At 42.5% G+C, this 21,315-nt stretch overlaps 1 protein-coding gene and 1 pseudogene across 1 annotated transcript; one reads left to right on the top strand and one right to left on the bottom strand.

Annotated features, from left to right (window-relative positions):
• The first annotated feature begins 6,720 nt into the window (after positions 1 to 6,720).
• LOC123056155 (zinc finger MYM-type protein 1-like) lies at positions 6,721 to 8,388 on the top strand. Its single transcript, XM_044479865.1, has 2 exons — positions 6,721 to 6,830; positions 6,906 to 8,388. The coding sequence occupies exons 1-2, from the start codon at positions 6,721 to 6,723 to the stop codon at positions 8,386 to 8,388; spliced, it is 1,593 nt and encodes a 530-aa protein (XP_044335800.1).
• A 5,022-nt stretch (positions 8,389 to 13,410) lies between these two features.
• Positions 13,411 to 17,790, bottom strand: LOC123055308 (disease resistance protein RGA5-like; annotated as a pseudogene).
• Between the last annotated feature and the right edge of the window lie 3,525 nt (positions 17,791 to 21,315).

Genomic DNA, 21,315 nt, shown 5'->3' with positions numbered 1-21,315 from the left:
TCACTAACTTGACAAACTATCGTTGTGGTTTTGATGCGTAGGTAAGAACTGTTCTTGCTCAGCCCGTAGCAGCCACGTAAAACTTGCAACAACAAAGTAGAGGACGTCTAACTTGTTTTTGTAGGGCATGTTGTGATGTGATATGGTCAAGACATGATGCTATATTTTATTGTATGAGATGATCATGTTTTGTAACCGAGTTATCGGCAACTGGCAGGAGCCATATGGTTGTTGCTTTATTGTATGCAATGCAATCGCCCTGTAATGCTTTACTTTATCACTAAGCGATAGCGATAGTCGTAGAAGCAATAGTTGGCAAGATGACAACGATGCTACGATGGAGATCAAGGTGTCGCGCCGGTGACGATGGTGATCATGATGGTGCTTCGGAGATGGAGATCACAAGCACAAGATGATGATGGCCATATCATATCACTTATATTGATTGCATGTGATGTTTTTCTTTTATGCATCTTATTTTTCTTAGATCGACGGTAGCATTATAAGATGATCTCTCACTAAATTTCAAGGTATAAGCTGTTCTCCGTGAGTATGCACCTTTGCGAAAGTTCTTCGTGCTGAGACACCACATGATGATCGGGTGTGATAAGCTCTATGTTCAAATACAACGGGTGCAAGACAGTTTTGCACACGCGGAATACTCAGGTTAAACTTGACGCGCCTAGCATATGCAGATATGGCCTTGGAACACTGAGACTGAAAGGTCGAGCATGAATCATATAGTAGATATGATCAACATAGTGATGTTCACCATTGAAAACTAATCCATCTCACGTGATGATGGGACATGGTTTAGTTGAGATGGATCACGTGATCACTTAGATGATTCGAGGGCCGGATGTCTATCTAAGTGGGAGTTCTTAAGTAATATGATTAATTGAACTTCAATTTATCATGAACTTAGTACCTGATAGTATTTTGCTTGTCTATGTTGTTGTAGATAGATGGCCCGTGCTGTTGTTCCGTTGAATTTTAATGCGTTCCTTGAGAAAGCTAAGTTGAAAGATGATGGTACCAATTACACGGACTGGGTCCGTAACTTGATGATTATCCTCATTGCTGCACAGAAGAATTACGTCCTGGAAGCATCGCTGGGTGCCAGGCCTGCTGCAGATGCAACTAACGACGTTAAGAACGTCTAGCAGAGCAAAGCTAATGACTACTCGATAGTTCAATGTGCCATGCTTTACGGCTTAGAACAGGGACTTCAACGACGTTTTGAACATCATGGAGCATATGAGATGTTCCAGGAGTTGAAGTTAATATTTCAAGCAAATGCCCGGATTGAGAGATATGAAGTCTCCAATGAGTTCTACAGCTGCAAGATGGAGGAGAATAGTTCTATCAGTGAACATATACTCAGAATGTCTGGGTATAACAATCACTTAATTCTGGGAGTTAATCTTCTGGATGATAGTGTTATTGACAGAATTCTTCAATCACTGCCACCAAGCTACAAGAGCTTCGTGATGAACTATAACATGCAAGGGATGGATAAGACGATTCCCGAGCTCTTCGCGATGCTAAAGGCTGCGGAGTTAGAAATCAAGAAGGAGCATCAAGTGTTGATGGTCAGTTTCAAGAAAAAGGGCAAAGGGAAGAAGAAGGGGAACTTCAAGAAGAACGGCAAACATGTTGTTGTTCAGGAGAAGAAACCCAAGTCTGGACCTAAACCTGAGACTGAGTGCTTCTACTGCAAGCAAGCTGGTCACTGGAAGCGGAATTGCCCCAAGTATTTGCGGATAAGAAGGATGGCAAGGTGAACAAAGGTATATGTGATATACATGTTATTGATGTGTACCTTACTAATGCTCACAGTAGCACCTGAGTATTTGATACTGGTTCTGTTGCTAATGTTTGCAACTCGAAACAGGGGCTACGGATTAAGCGAAGATTGGCAAAGGACGAGGTGACCATGCGCATGGGAAATGGTTCCAAAGTCGTTGTGTTCGCGGTCAGCACGCTACCTCTACATCTACCTTCGGGATTAGTATTAGACCTAAATAATTGTTATTTGGTGCCAGCGTTGAGCATGAACATTATATCTGGATCTTGTTTGATGCGAGACGGTTATTCATTTAAATCAAAGAATAATGGTTGTTCTATTTATATGAGTAATATATTTTATGGTCATGCACACTTTAGGAGTGATCTATTTTTATTAAATCTTCGTAGTAATGATACACATATTTATAATATTGAAGCCAAAAGATGCAGAGTTGATAATGATAGTGCAACTTATTTGTGCCACTGTCATTTAGGTCATATTGGTGTAAAACGCATGAAGAAACTCCATTCCGATGGAATTTTGGAATCACTTGATTATGAATCACTTGGTACTTGCGAACCATGCCTCATGGGAAAGATGACTAAAACGCCGTTCTCCGGAACTATGGAGCGAGCAACAGATTTGTTGGAAATCATACATACTGATGTATGTGGTTCAATGAATGTTGAGGCTCTTGGGGGTATCGTTATTTTCTCACCTTCACAGATGATTTGAGAAGATATGGGTATATCTACTTAATGAAACATAAGTCTGAAACATTTGAAAAGTTCAAAGAATTTCAGAGTGAAGTAGAAAATCATCGTAACAAGAAAATAAAGTTTCTACTATCTGATCATGGACGAGAATATTTGAGTTACGAGTTTGGTCTTCATTTAAAACAATGCGGAATAGTTTCGTAACTCGCGCCACCCGGAACACCACAGCGTAATGGTGTGTCCGAACGTCGTAATCGTACTTTACTAGATATGGTGCGATCTATGATGTCTCTTACTGATTTACCGCTATCATTTTGGGGTTATGCTTTAGAGACGGTTGCACACATTAAATAGGGCACCATCTAAATCCGTTGAGACGACGCCTTATGAACTATGGTTTGGCAAGAAACCAAAGTTGTCGTTTCTTAAAGTTTGGGGCTGCGATGCTTATGTGAAAAAGCTTCCGCCTGATAAGCTCGAACCCAAATCGGAGAAATGTGTCTTCATAGAATACCCAAAGGAGACTGTTGGGTACACCTTCTATCACAGATCCGAAGGCAAGACTTTTGTTGCTAAATTTGGATCCTTTCTAGAGAGGGAGTTTCTCTCGAAAGAAGTGAGTGGGAGGAAAGTAGAACTTGATGAGGTAACTGTACCTGCTCCCTTATTGGAAAGTAGTTCATCACAGAAACCGGTTCGTGTGACACCTACACCAATTAGTGAGGAAGTTAATGATGATGATCATGAAACTTCAGATCAAGTTCCTAACGAACCTCGTAGGTCAACCAGAGTAAGATCCGCACATGAGTGGTATGGTAATCCTGTTCTGGAGGTCATGTTACTAGACCATGACGAACCTACGAACTATGAAGAAATGATGGTGAGCCCAGATACCGCAAAATGGCTTGAGGCCATGAAATCTGAGATTGGATCCATGTATGAGAACAAAGTGTGGACTTTGGTTGACTTGCCCGATGATCGGCAAGCCATAGAGAATAAATGGATCTTCAAGAAGAAGACTGACACTGACGGTAATGTTACTGTCTACATAGCTTGACTTATTGCAAAAGGTTTTCGACAAGTTCAAGGGGTTGACTACGATGAGACTTTCTCACCCGTAGCGATGCTTAAATCTGTCCGAATCATGTTAGCAATTGCCGCATTTTATGATTATGAAATTTGGCAAATGGATGTGAAAACTGCATTCCTGAATGTATTTCTGGAAGAAGAGTTGTATATGATGCAACCGGAAGGTTTTGTCAATCCAAATGGAGCTAACAAAGTGTGCAAGCTCCAGCGATCCATTTATGGACTGGTGCAAGCGTCTCGGAGTTGGAATAAACGTTTTGATAGTGTGATCAAAGCATATGGGTTTATACAGACTTTTGGAGAAGCCTGTATTTACAAGAAAGTGAGTGGGAGCTCTGTAGCATTTTTGATATTATATGTGGATGACATATTGCCGATTGGAAATGATATAGAATTTCTGGATAGCATAAAAGGATACTTGAATAAGAGTTTTTCAATGAAAGACCTCGGTGAAGCTGCTTACATATTGGGCATCAAGATCTATAGAGATAGATCAAGACGCTTAATTGGACTTTCACAAAGCACATACCTTGACAAAGTTTTGAAGAAGTTCAAAATGGATCAGGCAAAGAAAGGGTTCTTGCCTGTGTTACAAGGTGTGAAGTTGAGTAAGACTCAATGCCCGACCACTGCATAAGATAGAGAAAAAATGAAAGATGTTCCCTATGCTTCAGCCATAGGCTCTATCATGTATGCAATGTTGTGTACCAGACCTGATGTGTGCCTTACTATTAGTTTAGCAGGAAGGTACCAAAGTAATCTAGGAGTCGATCACTGGACAGCGGTCAAGAACATCCTGAAATACCTGTAAAGGACTAAGGATATGTTTCTCGTTTATGGAGGTGACAAAGAGCTCATCGTAAATGGTTACATTGATGCAAGCTTTGACACTGATCCAGACGATTCTAAATTGCAAACCGGATACGTGTTTATATTGAATGGTTTAGCTGTCAGTTGGTGCAGTTCTAAATAAAGCGTCGTGGTGGGATCTACATGTGAAGCGGAGTACATAGCTTCTTCGGAAGCAGCAAATGAACGAGTATGGATGAAGGAGTTCATATCCAATCCAGGTGTCATATCTAGTGCATCGGATCCAATGAAACTCTTTTGTGACAATACTGGTGCAATTGCCTTGGCAAAGGAATCCAGATTTCACAAGAGAACCAAGCACATCAAGAGACGCTTCAATTCCATCCGGGGCCAAGTCCAGGTGGGAGACATAGAGATTTGCAAGATACATATGGATCTGAATGTTGCAGACCCGTTGACTAAGCCTCTTCCACGAGCAAAACATGATCATCACCAAGAGTCCATGTGTGTTAGAATCATTACTGTGTAATCTAGATTATTGACTCTAGTGCAAGTGGGAGACTGAAGGAAATATGCCCTAGAGGCAATAATAAAGTTATTATTTATCTCCTCATATCATGATAAATGTTTATTATTCATGCTAGAATTGTATTAACCAGAAACATAATACATATATGGTTTGTCCATCAAATATATATTACAGCCAGTGGCGAGTCCAGTAGGTGGGCTTCATAGGGCTCTAACCTACCCTCCAAAAAATGAATTTTTTTTTAATACTACTCTTCTTCTCAGGTCAGCCCATTAGCCCAACAAAGGCACCAGCGGAACAGCCCACACGGCCACTAAAAGCAACGAAGCACGCATCGAGGGTTCCAGCCTCCACGCACGCCGCACAATCCACTCGCCGACACGCGCATCCGGGCCCCAGACCAAGCGTTCGTCGGCATTGGGGCGGCCGGCGCAGACCAGACAACTGGCCGGGGCGTCGGACTGCCGGAGCACCGCGCCAGCAGCTAAGCGCGCGCGCCTCTCCGAGACTCCGACGACGGCGACGAGCCAAGGCGCCGACTGGCCGCGGCCAACCCTAGCTGGCCGTCGACCGCCGGTGGCTGGCTGCTGCTCGGTGCCAGACTGCCAGGTGCCAGGTGCCAGCCAAGCCTTTAAGTCGGAGCATCAGAGGTGTACTGCTGCTGTTGGCTGTTGCTGCTGCCTGCTGCTGAAGGAGTTGAGGCGTTGACGCGTGCTCACCGGCTGGGTAATTTGAATCAATAATTTCTGTACATTTGTAGTCGGTACTTGCTAGTTCATGTTATCTTAATTAATTTAAGTCCTATTCCTATGCAAATTATTTGCAGATTTGCAGAGATGAAGAGAAAAAATGTTAGCATAAGGAGTTTTTTTGCAAGTAGTTCAAGTACTCCTCGTGTCGAACCTGATCCTATCCCAGCCAGTCCACTGATCCCAGCGAATGTGAACCCAGATCCCCTTTCCCTGGCTGTAGTGACCATAGTTCCTACTTCAAGTAATGAGAGACCTGATCCCTCAACTCCAAGCAATGAGAGAAATGACACCACATTTGATGAGAGTACAAACCAACCAAGAATGCCTATACTAGAATTTCATCCAAGTCAAATTATTGCTGATCCAGGACTTAGAATACCAATAGAAGATTATGCCCCTGAAATTAGAAGTGATGTGAGAAGAGCTTATTTGTTGAACAAGTGAAACAAAGCTATTGGGCATAAATTCAAGAAGACAAAGGATGGTAAAATTTGGAGATCCTTTCAGCGTGCGTGGTTTGACAATTTTGATTGGTTGGAATATAGTGTGGATAAGGAGGCTGCGTTTTGCTTTCATTGCTTCCTTTTCAAGAAACCATCCCAAGCCATTATATTTGGCAATGATGTTTTCACAAAAAATGGGTACACTCGTTGGAGAACAGGTTTAGCTAGTTTTGAAAAGCATGTTGGTGGTCAATCTAGTTACCACAACATTGCTAGGGGAGATTGTGATGATTTCAACAATCAACGAGCAAGTGTGGTTACCAAATTCTGAGTGTACAGCAAAGAGGCTGAGATATCTTATAAAATCCGCCTAACTGCATCATTGGATTGTGCAAGGTATCTCATAGCACAAGGTGAAGCTTTTCGTGGGCATGATGAATCCTCCACTAACATCAACAAGGGCAATTTTAGAGAGTTATTGGACTGGTATAAGGACAAGAAGGAAGATGTGAAGGATGCATTTGATAAGGGGGCCGGAAATGCACAAATGATTTGTTCTGACATCCAAAAGGACCTTGCTACAACTTGTGCGATGGAGGTAACCAAAGTTATTAAGAATGACATTGGAGATAAGAATTTCTCAATACTTATTGATGAGGCTAGAGATTGTTCAATAAAGGAGCAAATGGCGGTGATTTTGAGGTAACACATACCATCTTTTAGTGTTTTTATATTGCACTAGTAATGTTTACTAATCTGATTTTGTGATGCACGTAGATTTCTAGATGATCATGGAGTGCTCCAAGAGAGATTCCTTGCCATTAAGCACATCACAGATTGCACATCTGCTGGAATTAAAGAAGCTTTAGTTGATGTGTTGGAATATCATGGTTTGTCAATTTCCAGCCTACGTGGTCAGGGTTATGATGGGGCTTCAAATATGAGAGGGGAGTTCAATGGTTTGCAAAAATTGGTTAGAGATGAAGCTCCGTATGCATTCTATGTTCATTGCTTTGCTCACCAGTTACAATTGGTGGTTGTCACCGTTGCTCAATGTAGTCCTGCTATTGCTGATTTCTTCAATTATATTCCCTTGATAGTGACTCAAGTGTGTTCATCTTGTAAAAGGAAAGATGCATTACTTGCCAAACATCATGATGAATTGTTAGATTTGATGGAGAATGGAAAGATTTCAGCCGGTACCGGGTTGCATCAAGAATCAAACATAACAAGACCAGGAGATACTCATTGGGGCTCACACCTCAAAACCTTGCTTCGTATATTCACAATGTGGAATGTTGTGGTGGATGTACTAGGAATTGTTGTGGCTGATGCTCGGGAACACACATGCCAAGGTGGAGCTAGAGGTTTGCTTAAAAACATGGGATGCTTTGAATTTGTGTTCATCATGTTCTTCTTAATAAACTTGTTGAGCAACAAAAATCAACTATCCCAAGCTTTGCAAAGGAAGAATCAAAATATCGTTGAGGCCATGCGTTTGATCTTGGATGTGAAAGAAAGCTTGCAGGACATGAGGGACAATGGTTGGGAGCCTTTATTTTGCCAAGCCAAGAACTTTTGTGAAACACATGATATTGATGTGCCAAACATGGATGATCTTGTTGGAACAATGGGCCAATCTGTTCGCACTAAGAATAAGGTGACTCGGCTTCACTATTACAAGGTTAGCATATTCAATGTTGCCATTGATGCAACTATCACCGAGGTGAATCGCCGATTCAATGAAGTTTCCACCGAGTTATTGGATTGCATGTCTTGTCTTAATCCAGCAAACAACTTTGCAAAGTTTGACGTTGAAAAACTTATTCGTCTTGCTGAAATTTATGATGAGGACTTCACAGAAGCTGACCGGTTGTTGCTAAGAGTACACCTCCCCAGATTCCTTATGAACATTAGGAGAAGTGATGAATTTAATGGATGCCGGGATATGTCCACACTTGCTCGTTTGATGGTTGAAACAGCGAAACATACAATTTTCCAATTGGTATATCGCCTCATTGAGTTGACACTAATTCTTCCTGTAGCAACTTCAACAGTTGAGCGAATATTTTCAGCAATGAAGATCATCAAGACAGATTTGCGCAACAAACTATCAGATGAATGGCTAAATGATTTAATGGTGTGCTATTGTGAGAAAGAGATATTCAGAAGCATTCACGATGACAAAATCATGATACAATTTCAGAAAATGAGTGATCGGAAAGGACATTTGCCTTATGAGTTTAATGTGATTCCTTAGAGGTATATATGTTACTGTTACTAGTTTTAATACTTACATGTGCATGAATTATTGTTATATCACTAACAAGTGTGCTAATTTGGACAGATGGCTTGTGGTTGGTGACTTGAGAGAGGGATCTTGGGCATACATCTCTATATTTTGGTGTGAAGCTATTCTATAACTACAATACCAGTAGCAGTACTGACCAGTAGTAAGAAGCAACATCTCATTGTCTTTTGTTATTGCTTCTCTCGTACTTTGATGCATTGGTCTGTGAATTGTATGAACCTTTTTGGTATGCTTAAATGAATACTGCATGTTTTAGTTAGTATTCTGGGAAAGTTTGATTACATTTCGGCAAAAGGACAAGGAGATAATGGTTATTTAGCTGTACAAATTCAAATTTCAGCTCAAAATTTAATATTTTTCAAAAATCCCAAAACAATTGGAGTCAACACTAGATGCTTCCAGTAGTATTCTGTGATATTCTCAGCTCATTTGGATAAAAGAATTACGAGATGATGTTGTTTCTCTTGAAAGGAACGTTTCATTTTTTTCTGCCGTTAACTTTGAGCCCACCCTCCAATTTTGTTCTGGACTCGCCACTGATTACAGCCCTTTATCCCTCATCATCTTCTTCACCTTTAGTAGTTTAACATTCACTTGATGTTTCCTGATTATATATGTATGTTGTTAAAAGGAGCTAATCTATTATTTTGACTACTTTAGTGGCTACATTCTGCAATACATCATTGTCTTTCTTTGATGGTGGTTCAGAAATTTGCACTGATTACTTCCATTTGTTCTTTTACATCATAGGTAAATGAATTTTCCATATGTTACATTAAAGGCAGTTTAAAGAATATTGCTTCTGTTGGATGTTACAAAAGGAAACACAAGTGGAGTTGCATTTGTGTGCATAGGATGATGATAGCTGTGTAGCAAGGGCACATAATTCTAAGTGGGTGGCGGCAGAAGTGTTTAACAAATTGAAGGGGGTCCTGTGAATTCTGGAGTTGTTACTATGTGCAATGATGGTACATATAATGTTGGTAAAGTTTTTTTTCTTTTGATTTCAATGGCAGGGAAAATGTTGATTCATTTCACGTCATCGTCTTATTTTATTGTTTTTTTTCTATGGTGCTGAGTAAAGCTTTGCTTTTGTTTATTAAGGCAAACTTCCATCTTGTAGAAAAAAGAAAATTCATAACTTCATGCTAGCAAATCTTAGTTTGCTATTATTAGAAGACAAATGTGTATCAACGTGTGAAAATGACCACATAGAACGTGATGAGGCACATCAGCAATATAAGTGCGTATATATACGCCTCAAGAGGCACGCCACAATATAAGTGCGCACATATACGCCTCAAGAGGCACGCCACGGGCGTGCCCCAACCACTAATTTAAATATATTATAACTGAGCACTAATCCAGTCCTCTCAGGTCATTAGAGGTTTTAACCGTCAGATCTGTTGTTTCGGCCTTTGCTGTCCATTGGATGTCGTTCTGGACCCCATGAGCTCTGTACGCTGATCACATAATGATCAACTGGAGCGGGCCGCTGCTCCGGGAACTATTTTGGACGTATTCTGTGAATTTGGGCCAAATGGGCTAGGTGTCTCTGCACAGGCGCCGATCGCTGCCTGGTTTGATGCAGTCCCTTGGGAAGCGTGGGCGTGGCTCAACGAGCAGTCTGCTCGGTCAGCATCTCACACCGGTCCATGGGGAGGCGAGGTTGTAGGCGAAGCGGCGGTGGATTGCTCGGTGATGAATCCGGCAATCAATCTTTAGTTTCAGGAAGCATTCATCAAGATTGATGTGCACCACTCACCGGCTGCAATTAAATGGAGGTGTGCGTTCCTTTTTCCTCCAACCTTTTCCTAGAGATCCCAATTCCCTCTAGGTTATCTTCAGCTCCATCCCCATGCTTTCTTCATGTGACCTTCATGTCGGATCTCGCTGGATCTCTGCTACTTGCCGCAAAATACTAGGGCCGACGGTGCAGCTGGTGTTCCTATGCACGCTACTTTCCAATATGGCCGTTGCGCTGTTCCACCAGTCACTTGAGATGATCTGAGATGGTCATGGGCGGTGGATCCAGAGGATTTTTTTTACTGGAGCACCTTGTCCTCATATTGCTCTATCGGAACCTCTCAAAAAAACTCCAACGGCTGGTTGTTGGTGAGCTCCGATACACTTCTTCAGTTCTCAGATTCTTCAATCTGCATTTGGTTTGATCTGAAACATCTGCTATACTTGCTTGCTTCATGTCTTTTTTTTGGTTCTGTATAGCTGCAATAGCTTACGAATCACATGCCAAGTCAATTCTTAACTGTACAATTTTCTTCTGGTAACAGTTTATTTGCTGCAAAAGAGGTTACTTATGTGCTTACAGGACATCACGTGAGATGACAAGAAATCTCAAATGAAGATAGTAATTCAGCAAGGCCAGTGAGTCTACTCTGTGCAATATTTAGTAGCCTTGTAATTTATATGTACTGAAGGTGTCACCGTAGAAAGGGTGACAAAACTTTGATCATGTTGCTGTCAGATGGTGTTTCCAAACCAGTTCGGCTATGTAAGTTTCAGATAATCTGATTGTTCTGTAGAGCTCAAAACAAATATTTCGATTTTAGTTTCTTATTTTCTACTGTAACCTGAATCTATGTGGTTTTGTTAATAAAACGGGGTGGAATCCCTTCTTAAAAAGACTATTAAAACTAACGTATGGGTGACGACACATATTTATTCGAGTGATAGCAATTATCATGGTATCTGTACATGTTATGTACTTATGTTAGTGGTTCTCGAATTCGCAACATACTATGCTTTCTACAGGTGAATTGACCTTCCAACTAGAAGATGTCAATAAACAAAAGGGAAACAATTAGAATAAAGGGCTCGGGACCCATACCTGTTAAGCGGTGGAAACACACTGTGACAACCCGGCCGGGCACAAATTCTTCCCTATTTGTTTCCAGCCAAGGTTAGTAATTCTTTGTTTTTTCCATTAGGCCGCCTTTTCAAGATACATTACTATCAGAGTTTTTACTTGATTTCCAACAAACTATAGTAGAGGTGAGTTTTTGCAAGTTGATTTCATTATCACTAAAGGAAGATATGAACTAGAGTTGCGAAAAGGAAACTGTATATACAATTTTTCATTTGCATGCATGTTTCATTTACATTATATCCTATGTTATTCTGTATTCACATCGTTGTTTATTCTTTATTAGTTTTTAACTCCAACTATCTCAACATTCCTGGTATGTTGCCAATTGGTTCTTGGTACTCTGGATAGTGATGTCTTTGGATCAACTATTCCCGCTTCCTTCAATCAATGAAATCTGAATGCTTCGTATAGATAATATTACTCCACTTGACTGTTCCAAAACAAGCAATAGAACTGAAGTTTTACATGAATGGTGCCAGACATTTGCGATTTGTTTAATGGTTTTTCCCCTCTTTGCAGGAAACACAAGATCCACTTGCCAATATCACATGCCACATAGTTGTTGTTTCGGCTTTGGTTTTCCAATTTTTTTTGCTAGCATAACTAGCTCTCAAATATTTTGATGCACTGGATAAATGATTTGTGTACTACTTATGTTGATAGACAAGGAAAATACTGGAGAGCTGATATGAACGGTTTTTCTGATACACCATTGAAGTTAATTACGTGCTTTCGTTCATACTGTGTTTCCATGTTATCTTGATTAACTTTGATTCCAAGTGGCATGCCCAGATGTAGACATAGTTCTGCCTAGCTGAAAAGAGTTTACGTATGATCCATCGACATATCTTTCTTGTGGCTCTTATATAGAACAATAAAAGATCAACTAATGCTTGGTTCTATGCATTGTGTACTTAAGGATTGTTTTGTTCCTCAGCAAGATTTGTTAACTGATGATAGATCTAAATGTAGCTTGCTCCAAGTAGTAACTCTTTTTGAAGTATTCATAGAGTTGTAACAAACAAAATATTGAATATTGTACACAACTTTATGTATGTATTCTATGTAAACTCCTATCATTCTACTACAAAAATAGATGGGCGCAGCAACGCGTGCCAACCATGATCTAGTAAATAGACAAAAAGCGGATGAATTGTGTGCCCGTTCGGGTCTCTGAGTTGGAGTTGGCCTAAGCTACCTGCCGCCTTCCGGTGCTTGTCTTCTTGGCTGCCGAAAGCTGCGAGTGGTAGAGAGCAAAACTCCAAATCTCTCCAAGCCTTACTTCGTTGGTAAACACCAGACCCAAGTCTCACTAGGAAAAGTGCCGCAAGTGAAAGGCCTATACATAAATTGCTCCCAGTGTAGTTACTCTACTCGAGGTGAGCTGGTATAGATATATCAAGTATGCAAACAAATCGTGGAACTCCTGCCAATACATTCAAGCGTGGAGGTATGCTCTAAAACCTAAGGTGGCTAGAGAACAGTGACGCCTGATTAACGATAAATATTACGGAAGTCATACTTGGAGCTTAAATGATACAACAGCCTTGTGCAGAAAATCAATAGACTGACGGAGTCTAGCAATTTATTTGTCTAACTGAAGTCTTTATGAATTTATCTATCATGTATCATGCCAAAATCAGTAACAAGAGAGAAATCACTTTGAATATAGGAGCATAGAGCAGGTAGACTCTTTCGACTGTGTCGCCGGAGGTAAATTGGTGCCATGTGGCTTCATTTCCTGGTTGTACCGCCGATTGCCATGAGATATGTCTCCAATCAAGGCTTGTTGGATGGACAGCATCCCACTCAGGAAAACTCTTCTGAGAAACCTACATTTACCAAAAGACACATTTTGGTAGCAACCTTAAACAAACAGAGGTGCTGGGTGCATACCCGTAACTAAGGTGCTGGTATTACATTACCAGTTTACCACTCTTCTGTGACCTACATGGATAATTAGTTTATCATGCTTGTTATTCTTTCCTTCACTATGTAAGTGAGACTGTACATGTGCGTATAGCATCCGTGTTGTGGATTTCCCCATGGATAATACCCACAAAAAAAGTATTGATCACTAACCACCGGTATCCATTTACTAATGGAATTACTAAGACAAGCCTCCATAAAAGTTGAGTGAGCCACGTATGAGTTTTCAGAAAGATTCTTTTTAGTAGAAAACCATCTTTTCGTTTGAACATATCAAATGGCCTATTTTTTATGTACATTTTTAGAGGATACCAAGTTGTACCTTTCCTGAAGTTCAGCACAGACGTGGTGGCGACACACTCCCCATAAATGCTTCCTGTTAGAAAATAACATTGGGAAAATTAGTATATTGTCTTGTAAATCCGCATAAAACATATCAACACGCCGTGACATTTGATTAGGCCTGTGTGTGCTTGGTTACTGCAGTTGTGAGTCAATCTTCTGCGAGTAAGAATTTAACCATCTCTACAGTACCCCGCATACCTCCTTGGACAAATGATGAGAAGTTAAGCTTGACTTTTCCAAGATTAAGAACAACTTGTTCATGCAAGCATGCTACACTAAGGACATAGATTACTTCTTTCGTGGCTGTATATTGAGGAGCTACCCAATTACTCCCCATATGCCATTCTTATGTGTTTTATTAGTTTGCTCGCGTAAAAGTGTACAATAGAAACATTATTTTCTAAGTTATCTGCATGTGGAAAATCTCGTGGCGTTGAATTTTCTCTTGTTTGATGGAACATTTTCTGATGCAATGAAAACAGGTCCGAAATACTATGATTAGGCTACTTCCTTTCCTTCATTATTATTCGATTCCTTGTCTGGAAATTGTGCAAAGTTTAATTTAGAGCCCCTTACTAAGAGGTAATAATAAGCTCATAGTCACCTCTTTGAAACCATGGGCGCGGTGGTAATTCCCCCATGGTGCAAGCAAGCGGATCCTAACAGAGCTATGTTATCATAATGGATGCAGATGAGATAAACTTGTCAAAAACTTGTATTTGAAATGCATAAATAAGTGGGAGAAAGTACTAGTATGAAACTTTACATGGTTAAGAAGAAGAGAAGCAAGAAAATACTTTCACAGGTTGTATATAAGGTACAAAAATAAGCTAGGTAAAACAAATGACTTGCTTGAAAGTGTCAATTATGGTAATTACCGTGAGGCGTTTCATATCTGTAACCCTCAGTCCAGGCTTGTTTTGATTCATATCTATCTCTTTCTCCATTTCATTTTCCGCACAACTGATCAGCACACTGTCACCTTTTTGAAATATAACGTCAACATCCTTAAGTGATTAAAGGTTCTCTAAACCCAATGCAAAATCACCAAACTGGAGTATTGTGTCCGCCACATCTTGCAAATCCAACTTCAGGGTTTGGAGACTTTGCATGGCTCCTCGTCCAAACCTCAACTCCATGGTGTCACTCTTGACACTGAACATCTTTAGACACAAAAATGGATAAGCACTGCCAGTGGCCAAACGGTTAACTCTGTCTTGTGTTGGTTTCTGCACTTCTATCTCCAGTTCAGTGAGAGAAACTATGCTCTCGAGAAATTGAAGGTCCTCCACTTCTAATGTATTCAGTGTGATACTTAGGAAGAAGAGGCAAGACATGGAGCACATCCACCTTGGCACTGCATAAGTGATGCTATTAAGCATGTGGACTAACAACAATTGTGTTAGTTGAGCAAAGGTTGACGGCAGCTCTTCTTCCATTTTGGTAGAACTTATGTCCAGCACTTGCAGAAATTGTAGATTCCCGATTTCTTTTGGGATCTTAGTGATAGATGTACCCCTTAAATTCAAATATCTCAAGTGAAACAAATTGCATATATCATTCCAATGAGTATTATCCACTTCACAATAAGCTAAATCTAATACACGCAGGACTGGGAAACCCAAGAGTGCTGGCAGCAAACTAAAAGCTGCAGCAAACATACTAAGTGACCTCACGTGGGACAAGCTGACAGTTGCCGGGTGATTACCAACTTCTTCATTCATGGTCTGCAAGGACAATCGGCGTATCTTACTTGGTAGACACTCTAACTGCTGACAATCTGGTGTTGTTAGAAAATTCTCCTCATGTGACAAACAAATGATGAAGTCACGAACCATATCATGTACATGACAAAAGCTATTTCTATTCACATCATAAAAAGGTTCAAGCTGGACCAAGTTTATATTAACTAGCTCCTTCAAGTAATTCTCTCCTACTTCATATAAGCTCCTCCCTTGTTCTTTTTTCACAAAACCTTCACCCACCCATTTCCAAATCAATTCTTCTGCTTTAATGAGATAATCCTCTGGATACAAACTAAGATGCAGTAAGCAAGTCTTTAGGTGTGGAGGTAGGCCAGAGTAACTTACAGATAATATTCTTCTCATGTTCTTCACATCATCATGACTATTGTCTAGCCCCGAACTGATGGATTTGTACACCTTGGACCAATACTCATGTGTATGTGCTCTTCCCTTTTCACTAGACAGCAAGCTACCTATGGTAAGGATAGCTAGTGGAATTCCCCTACATCTTTTTAAAATTCTCTCAGATACTTCAACCAATTGATTAGGTGGTGACTTGTTCTCCATCTCATATATTTTTTGATAAAACAACTTTCTTGAGTTGACAACAGAAAGGGGTTTCAGCCGATATACACCACCAGCTTGCAGGGAAACATCAAGAACCCGAGTTGTTGTGATTACTCTACTTCCGTATCCATTCTCAATCAACGCATACTTGATATTTTCCCAGACGGATTTATCCCATATGTCATCAATAACTATCAAGCACCTTCAAATGATACCAAAATACATATATTACATAGAGTTGTCATACATTTAGGCAGAATTGAGCTGTGTAATGAAGCTTACCAACTTTTTTTTGACAAATTAAAATTGGGGAGAATTTAAATCCCCCGGCCTCTACACCAACTAGGGATGCATACAGCCTTTTTAAGCATGAGTACTAGGATTTTTAAATCTTGGTTGCGCACCAAGCCTAGCCCTCAAGGATAAATGCATGAGTACAAGGAAAGTTTGGTCCTGAAGAACAAATAGGAACCTAAATTCGCCTCCGTGAGGATTTGAAGTCACGTGTTGGGTTTGTACATCCACTCCCCCAACCATTTGAGCTATGCTGACTCCCAAAGCTTATCAACTTAAATGGCAAAGCAAATAAAAAATTGAGAGGTCTGCACTATTGTAATTTTCTTCTGGCATCCGATCCATACACGAAACATTGAGGAACACATGTTCACAAACGTACCTCTTGTTTTCAAGGAATGTTCTTATCTCACTGATGAGTTGTTGCTCGCCCCATGATGCCTCATTAATGTTCTGGTACGTCTGCTTGTCAAGTTGATGGAGCATGCTCTTGAAAATCTGCTTCATATTAGGATTAAGTGACACGGAAACAAATGCCGCACAATCGAATTGCAACTTTTGCTTTTGAATACCGATTTGCACTCTCAGCTTCTTATACACTGCATTGGCAAGGGTTGTCTTGCCCAATCCACCAGATCCAACAATAGAGACCACCTTCAGCTGTTTCCTGGAAACCTCATCTCCCTCTGTCAACATCTCGACTACCTCAAGACTATTCTCTTCAATGCCAACGAGCTATGTCGCTTTTTTATACAAGGCTGACATGTGAAGGGTATCAATAGTTGGACCAATTGGCTTGGCAGCGGCCACACTGTCAACGTTGTACCTATCACGCCGCTCACTGACCTCCTTGATGCGGCTCTTGATGTCTTTGATATCGATGCCAATCTTGTGACGAATCTTGCCCTTGGTCAGCAGGCTGAGGCTCTTATCAATGAAATTCCTGAAGCTATGGGACTTGTCTGGTCGGCCATGGGTTTCGATGCGCACCATGAACTTGTCGATGCTATCTTCAAGGTCGTATGACAAGTCCCTCACAGCCTTGGCCCAAAGCTTAACTTGGATGTCCGGTGGCTGGTCGATTGGCGCCTCAGAGATCCTGAGGAGAGCTGTCTCCATGCTCTCCATCTCGGCTTTGAGGAACATGATCTCACCCCTGACACCCTTGTGAAGTTTGTAGTGCTCCATGAGCAGGTCAGCCAGCTTGGGAAGGAGGGTGCCCATCGGTCCGGTCACAACCTCAGACATGCTCGGTCGCGTGATAGCTCAGCCGGTTGCTGGTGTCTGTGCTGAGGGAATATGTTGATGGCGATCTGCTGTGTGGATGAACCGCAACCTTAGCTTCTTCGTGTACTACACCACCTAAAGAATCACAACCTTATTAGTCAGGAACAAACAAGTCAAAACACCAGTAATAAAGAATCAGAATGGATTTCTTACTGATCAAACACTCTTGCTGCCCATTGGATCTCGCACTGAGGAGAGGTGGAGCGTGAAGCTGCGAGTGCGCTGAGGAGAGAAAAGGTGTAGCGTGAGGAAATTTTGGCGAACCTGCAGCTCGGTCTTAGTATCAGAGCAGATAGACAGAAATCTGAAAGAAGGAACAAGGTGGTAAATGAATCGTTTGAGAAAGCAAAAATGTCAAGACATTTTGCATCACAGACAGACTAACAACACACTTTGACATGTTTTTCTAAGTAGCATGATGGAACATAACAACATCCTAAACGCGATTAAGAGGCAGCACCAGCAGTTTCTTAAGTTAACAAGAAAAATGAGCTACGCATTGGTAAGTTTCAGAGCAGATCATGCTAGAAGAGTATCCTGAGAAAAAAAATTCCAAGGAGAAGAAGAAGAAGAAGAAGGTGATTACCTAGAGTATCTTGAGAAGCCCTGCTGCGTATGAGCTCAGACTCTAGACGATGAGCATTGTGAAAGCAAGATGAAGCTGAGATCTGAATCTGGCGTCCTAACCTATATTAGTTTTATAACTTACGAGGCAGGACTTAAATTATGCAGGAATCCTGCTTGTTTGTCTGTTTTTAACGTATCGGCTGTCCAAGTCCAGTCTACGCATTGGTAAAAAAGAACAGCTCCTCCCTTCGATTGAAACGCTCACACATTTTAAAACTATAACCTTCTTTTACGAGACAATGGCTGTGGAGATTCCTACTTCATCACATTGATTAATTAATATAAATTGAAGCAGAGCCTCTCTATTTATTGATTAATTAACAAAAGGAGCATTTCCGATCTTCGATGCGCTATGATTTCTAATTCTAATATTTCTACTGTTAAACAGATTGACAACTGAGTGATAATGTTACATGACCTACACTTAAGTATGAATTAGGCAGTTTTGGATCAAAATCACAAATAAAAAACTGTGGCTGACAGTCTTGGTATCATAAATATATCAGTCATTATTTTATTTAAAAAAAGAGCTTTCTACTTCATAGCAAAGTTAGAGAGCCATTGGAGCGTGGGCTATACCACAGAACCCAAGGTCCAATCTCAGGCTCATACTAGTATATTACAACAACCTTGTCTCTTTTGACACGATTCGAGGTTGAAGGTAAAGCACGGTACAGACTATCGCGTACGGTTAAATAAGTAAAGTAACTTCAAGCTAATTTGGTTAGAAACCAAAGGGCAGAGTATACGGATGTGTTACAAGAGGTGAGTACGTGGAAACAGGTAAAGAAATGACCAGACTTGTATGTCACTATACACTATTTGGCATGACTGATTGTTCTGTGTGGCCATTGAACTGATTAATTAATACAAAGGTAAAGTAATATGATCAAAGCAATGATGTATCGAAGTACTACTGTTGTAAACCACACATTGTTTTGAAGAGAACGGGATGAAGCAAGCCAGTGTCCGTTGGTGTGGGATGGGCACAGCTAGAGTAGTACTTAATTCAGCAAAGAACCCATACATTCAAGAGATTTTGCATCACATTCCTGATAACAATACTTGACACGTTTTCTGAGTAGCACGATTAAGCAGCAGCAGCAGCAGTTTCCTTAGTTAACAAGTTACCGATTAAGCCCACCAAACTTAGTTTGTCCTGAGGAAGTTTTCTAAAGGGGAAGAAGATGGTGATTACCTAGAAAAGCGTTGCTGCATGCGAGCTTGGAGCCTTGGACTCAACAGGACAGGCACTGTTAAAGGAAGATGAGTCTGAGATCTGGATCAGGCATCCGAATGTATATTAGATTTACACTTAACGAGGACTTAAACTATGTCTAATTTAACATATCTACTGTCAAAGTGCACTCTACTCACTGATAAAATACCCCCTCCCTTTGTTGGAACTCTCACATATCTTAAAGTTTTAACCCTTTTCTTGACCGGAAAATGGCTGTGGAGACTCCTACTTGATCCCATTAATAATTTTATTAATACAAAGAGAGCCTTTGTTCTTTCCACACAATTTGAGTTTGAATGTAGAGCACTGTATAGACATTTAAAGGTAATTCGGAAGCCAAGTGGCAGGTGAGTATATGAGGGAAAATCAAAATTTAAGAAAGGAAAAGAAAAGGTAATGGCCAGACTTGTATATATCACACACTATTTGGTATGCCTACCAGGGATATTCCCTCTAAAAAAGAAACCATTTGGTATGCCTCATTGTTTTTTTTTCCGAGGAAATAACAGGAGCTCTGCCTTTGCATTAAGAAGAAGAGAATTGACCAGTTTATAAGGAAAACTAGCCGAAAACTGATACATTGACGCACACCAGCCCCGGGGCTACGTACCTAACGAGCCGACTTCCCTGTCGCCCACACGACCAGAGTTGCCACCCCACCACACGACCCGGAGCCGCCACTCCGGCTTACAAACCACTTAAACTCACACATGTCGGCCCCGAGGCCGCACTCCACACGAGTCGACGACTCTGCCGTCCACGCAACCAGAACCGACACTCCACAGCACAGAGGTGCTCTCCGGAGCCGCCGCTCCGACTTCCCCGCCGGCCCCGAGGCCGCGCTCCACCTGAGCCGACGACGCTGCGGCCCACGCGACCAGATCCGGCACTCCACAACCTTGTTCTCCGGAGCCGCCGCTCCGACTTCCTCACCGGCCCCGAGGCCGCGCACACGCCTGGCCGACGATGAACCCGCAAAGCCACCCGAGCCACCGCGACCTGACGAAGGACCAGACCTCCAAGGCGTCGCCCCCAAGAGTGAAGCGACAAGTACGCCGCCGACGCCCACTCCGACCAAGGTCGGAACTTGGGTTTTCACCCGGAGAGCCCGAGACCGAGGCGATAATGGTGGTGAAGGGGCTCCACGACGACGCCTCCAAGGAGGGAACGACGTCCTAGGACGCCGTCAACGCCGGCAACGACCGAGGTCGAGCTAGGCTTTCGCCCGGAACTCACCAAGTCCATCCTCACCACAACCTGCCCAGCAAACCGTCTCCGGCAACCTGCCGACCGTCCTCGCCGAAGCCACATGACCAAGCACGCAAAGCAGCACGCCGCCGCCAACCACCACCGGCTGCAGAAACCATTGCAGCCCACCACGCTCCACAAGCCGGGTCTGGGAGGAAGTAGCGCCGCGAACACAGCCCCCGGCAGGACCACCCGCACCATGCAGAGGCCACAACCCGGGGTGCCCAGCAGCCCAAACCGGCACCACGCCGGCCGGGGCACACCACAACACCTTCCCAGAGGGCCGGCTCTGCCAAACAGCTCCGCCAAGCCAGGGAGGCCGGAAGCTGCAGCTCCAGATCCACCCACGGCCGCCCCGAGCCGCCGGCCCACCACCACGCGCGTCCGCCCTTCCCCCCGCGTGGCCCAGGACAGCCAGCGCCGCCGCATCCCGCCGACGGCCTGCTCCCCGCCGGATCCGGGCACGAAGCCTGCATCCACCGCCAACCGGCACGCTGCCACGACTCCACTGCGAGGAGGAGGGGAGGACGATGCTGCCGCAGTCTGGGGCCGCCGCCCCAACGCCCAGCGCCACCGCGCAGCAGAAGAGGCCAGGAGACCAGATCCGCCCCAGCGCGCGGCCCCGCGAGGCACGCCGAGCTGTCCAGGGCCGTCCAGCGCGCACGACAGAGCAAGGAGAGGCCCGCCGCCGCCGGCTGCCGCACAGG

This window comes from Triticum aestivum, chromosome 2D (assembly GCF_018294505.1).
Source record: "Triticum aestivum cultivar Chinese Spring chromosome 2D, IWGSC CS RefSeq v2.1, whole genome shotgun sequence".
In the NCBI taxonomy this organism is placed as follows: Eukaryota; Viridiplantae; Streptophyta; class Magnoliopsida; order Poales; family Poaceae; genus Triticum; species Triticum aestivum.
The sequence above is the reverse complement of the archived record's forward strand: the minus strand, read 5'-3'. Positions and strand labels throughout refer to the sequence as shown.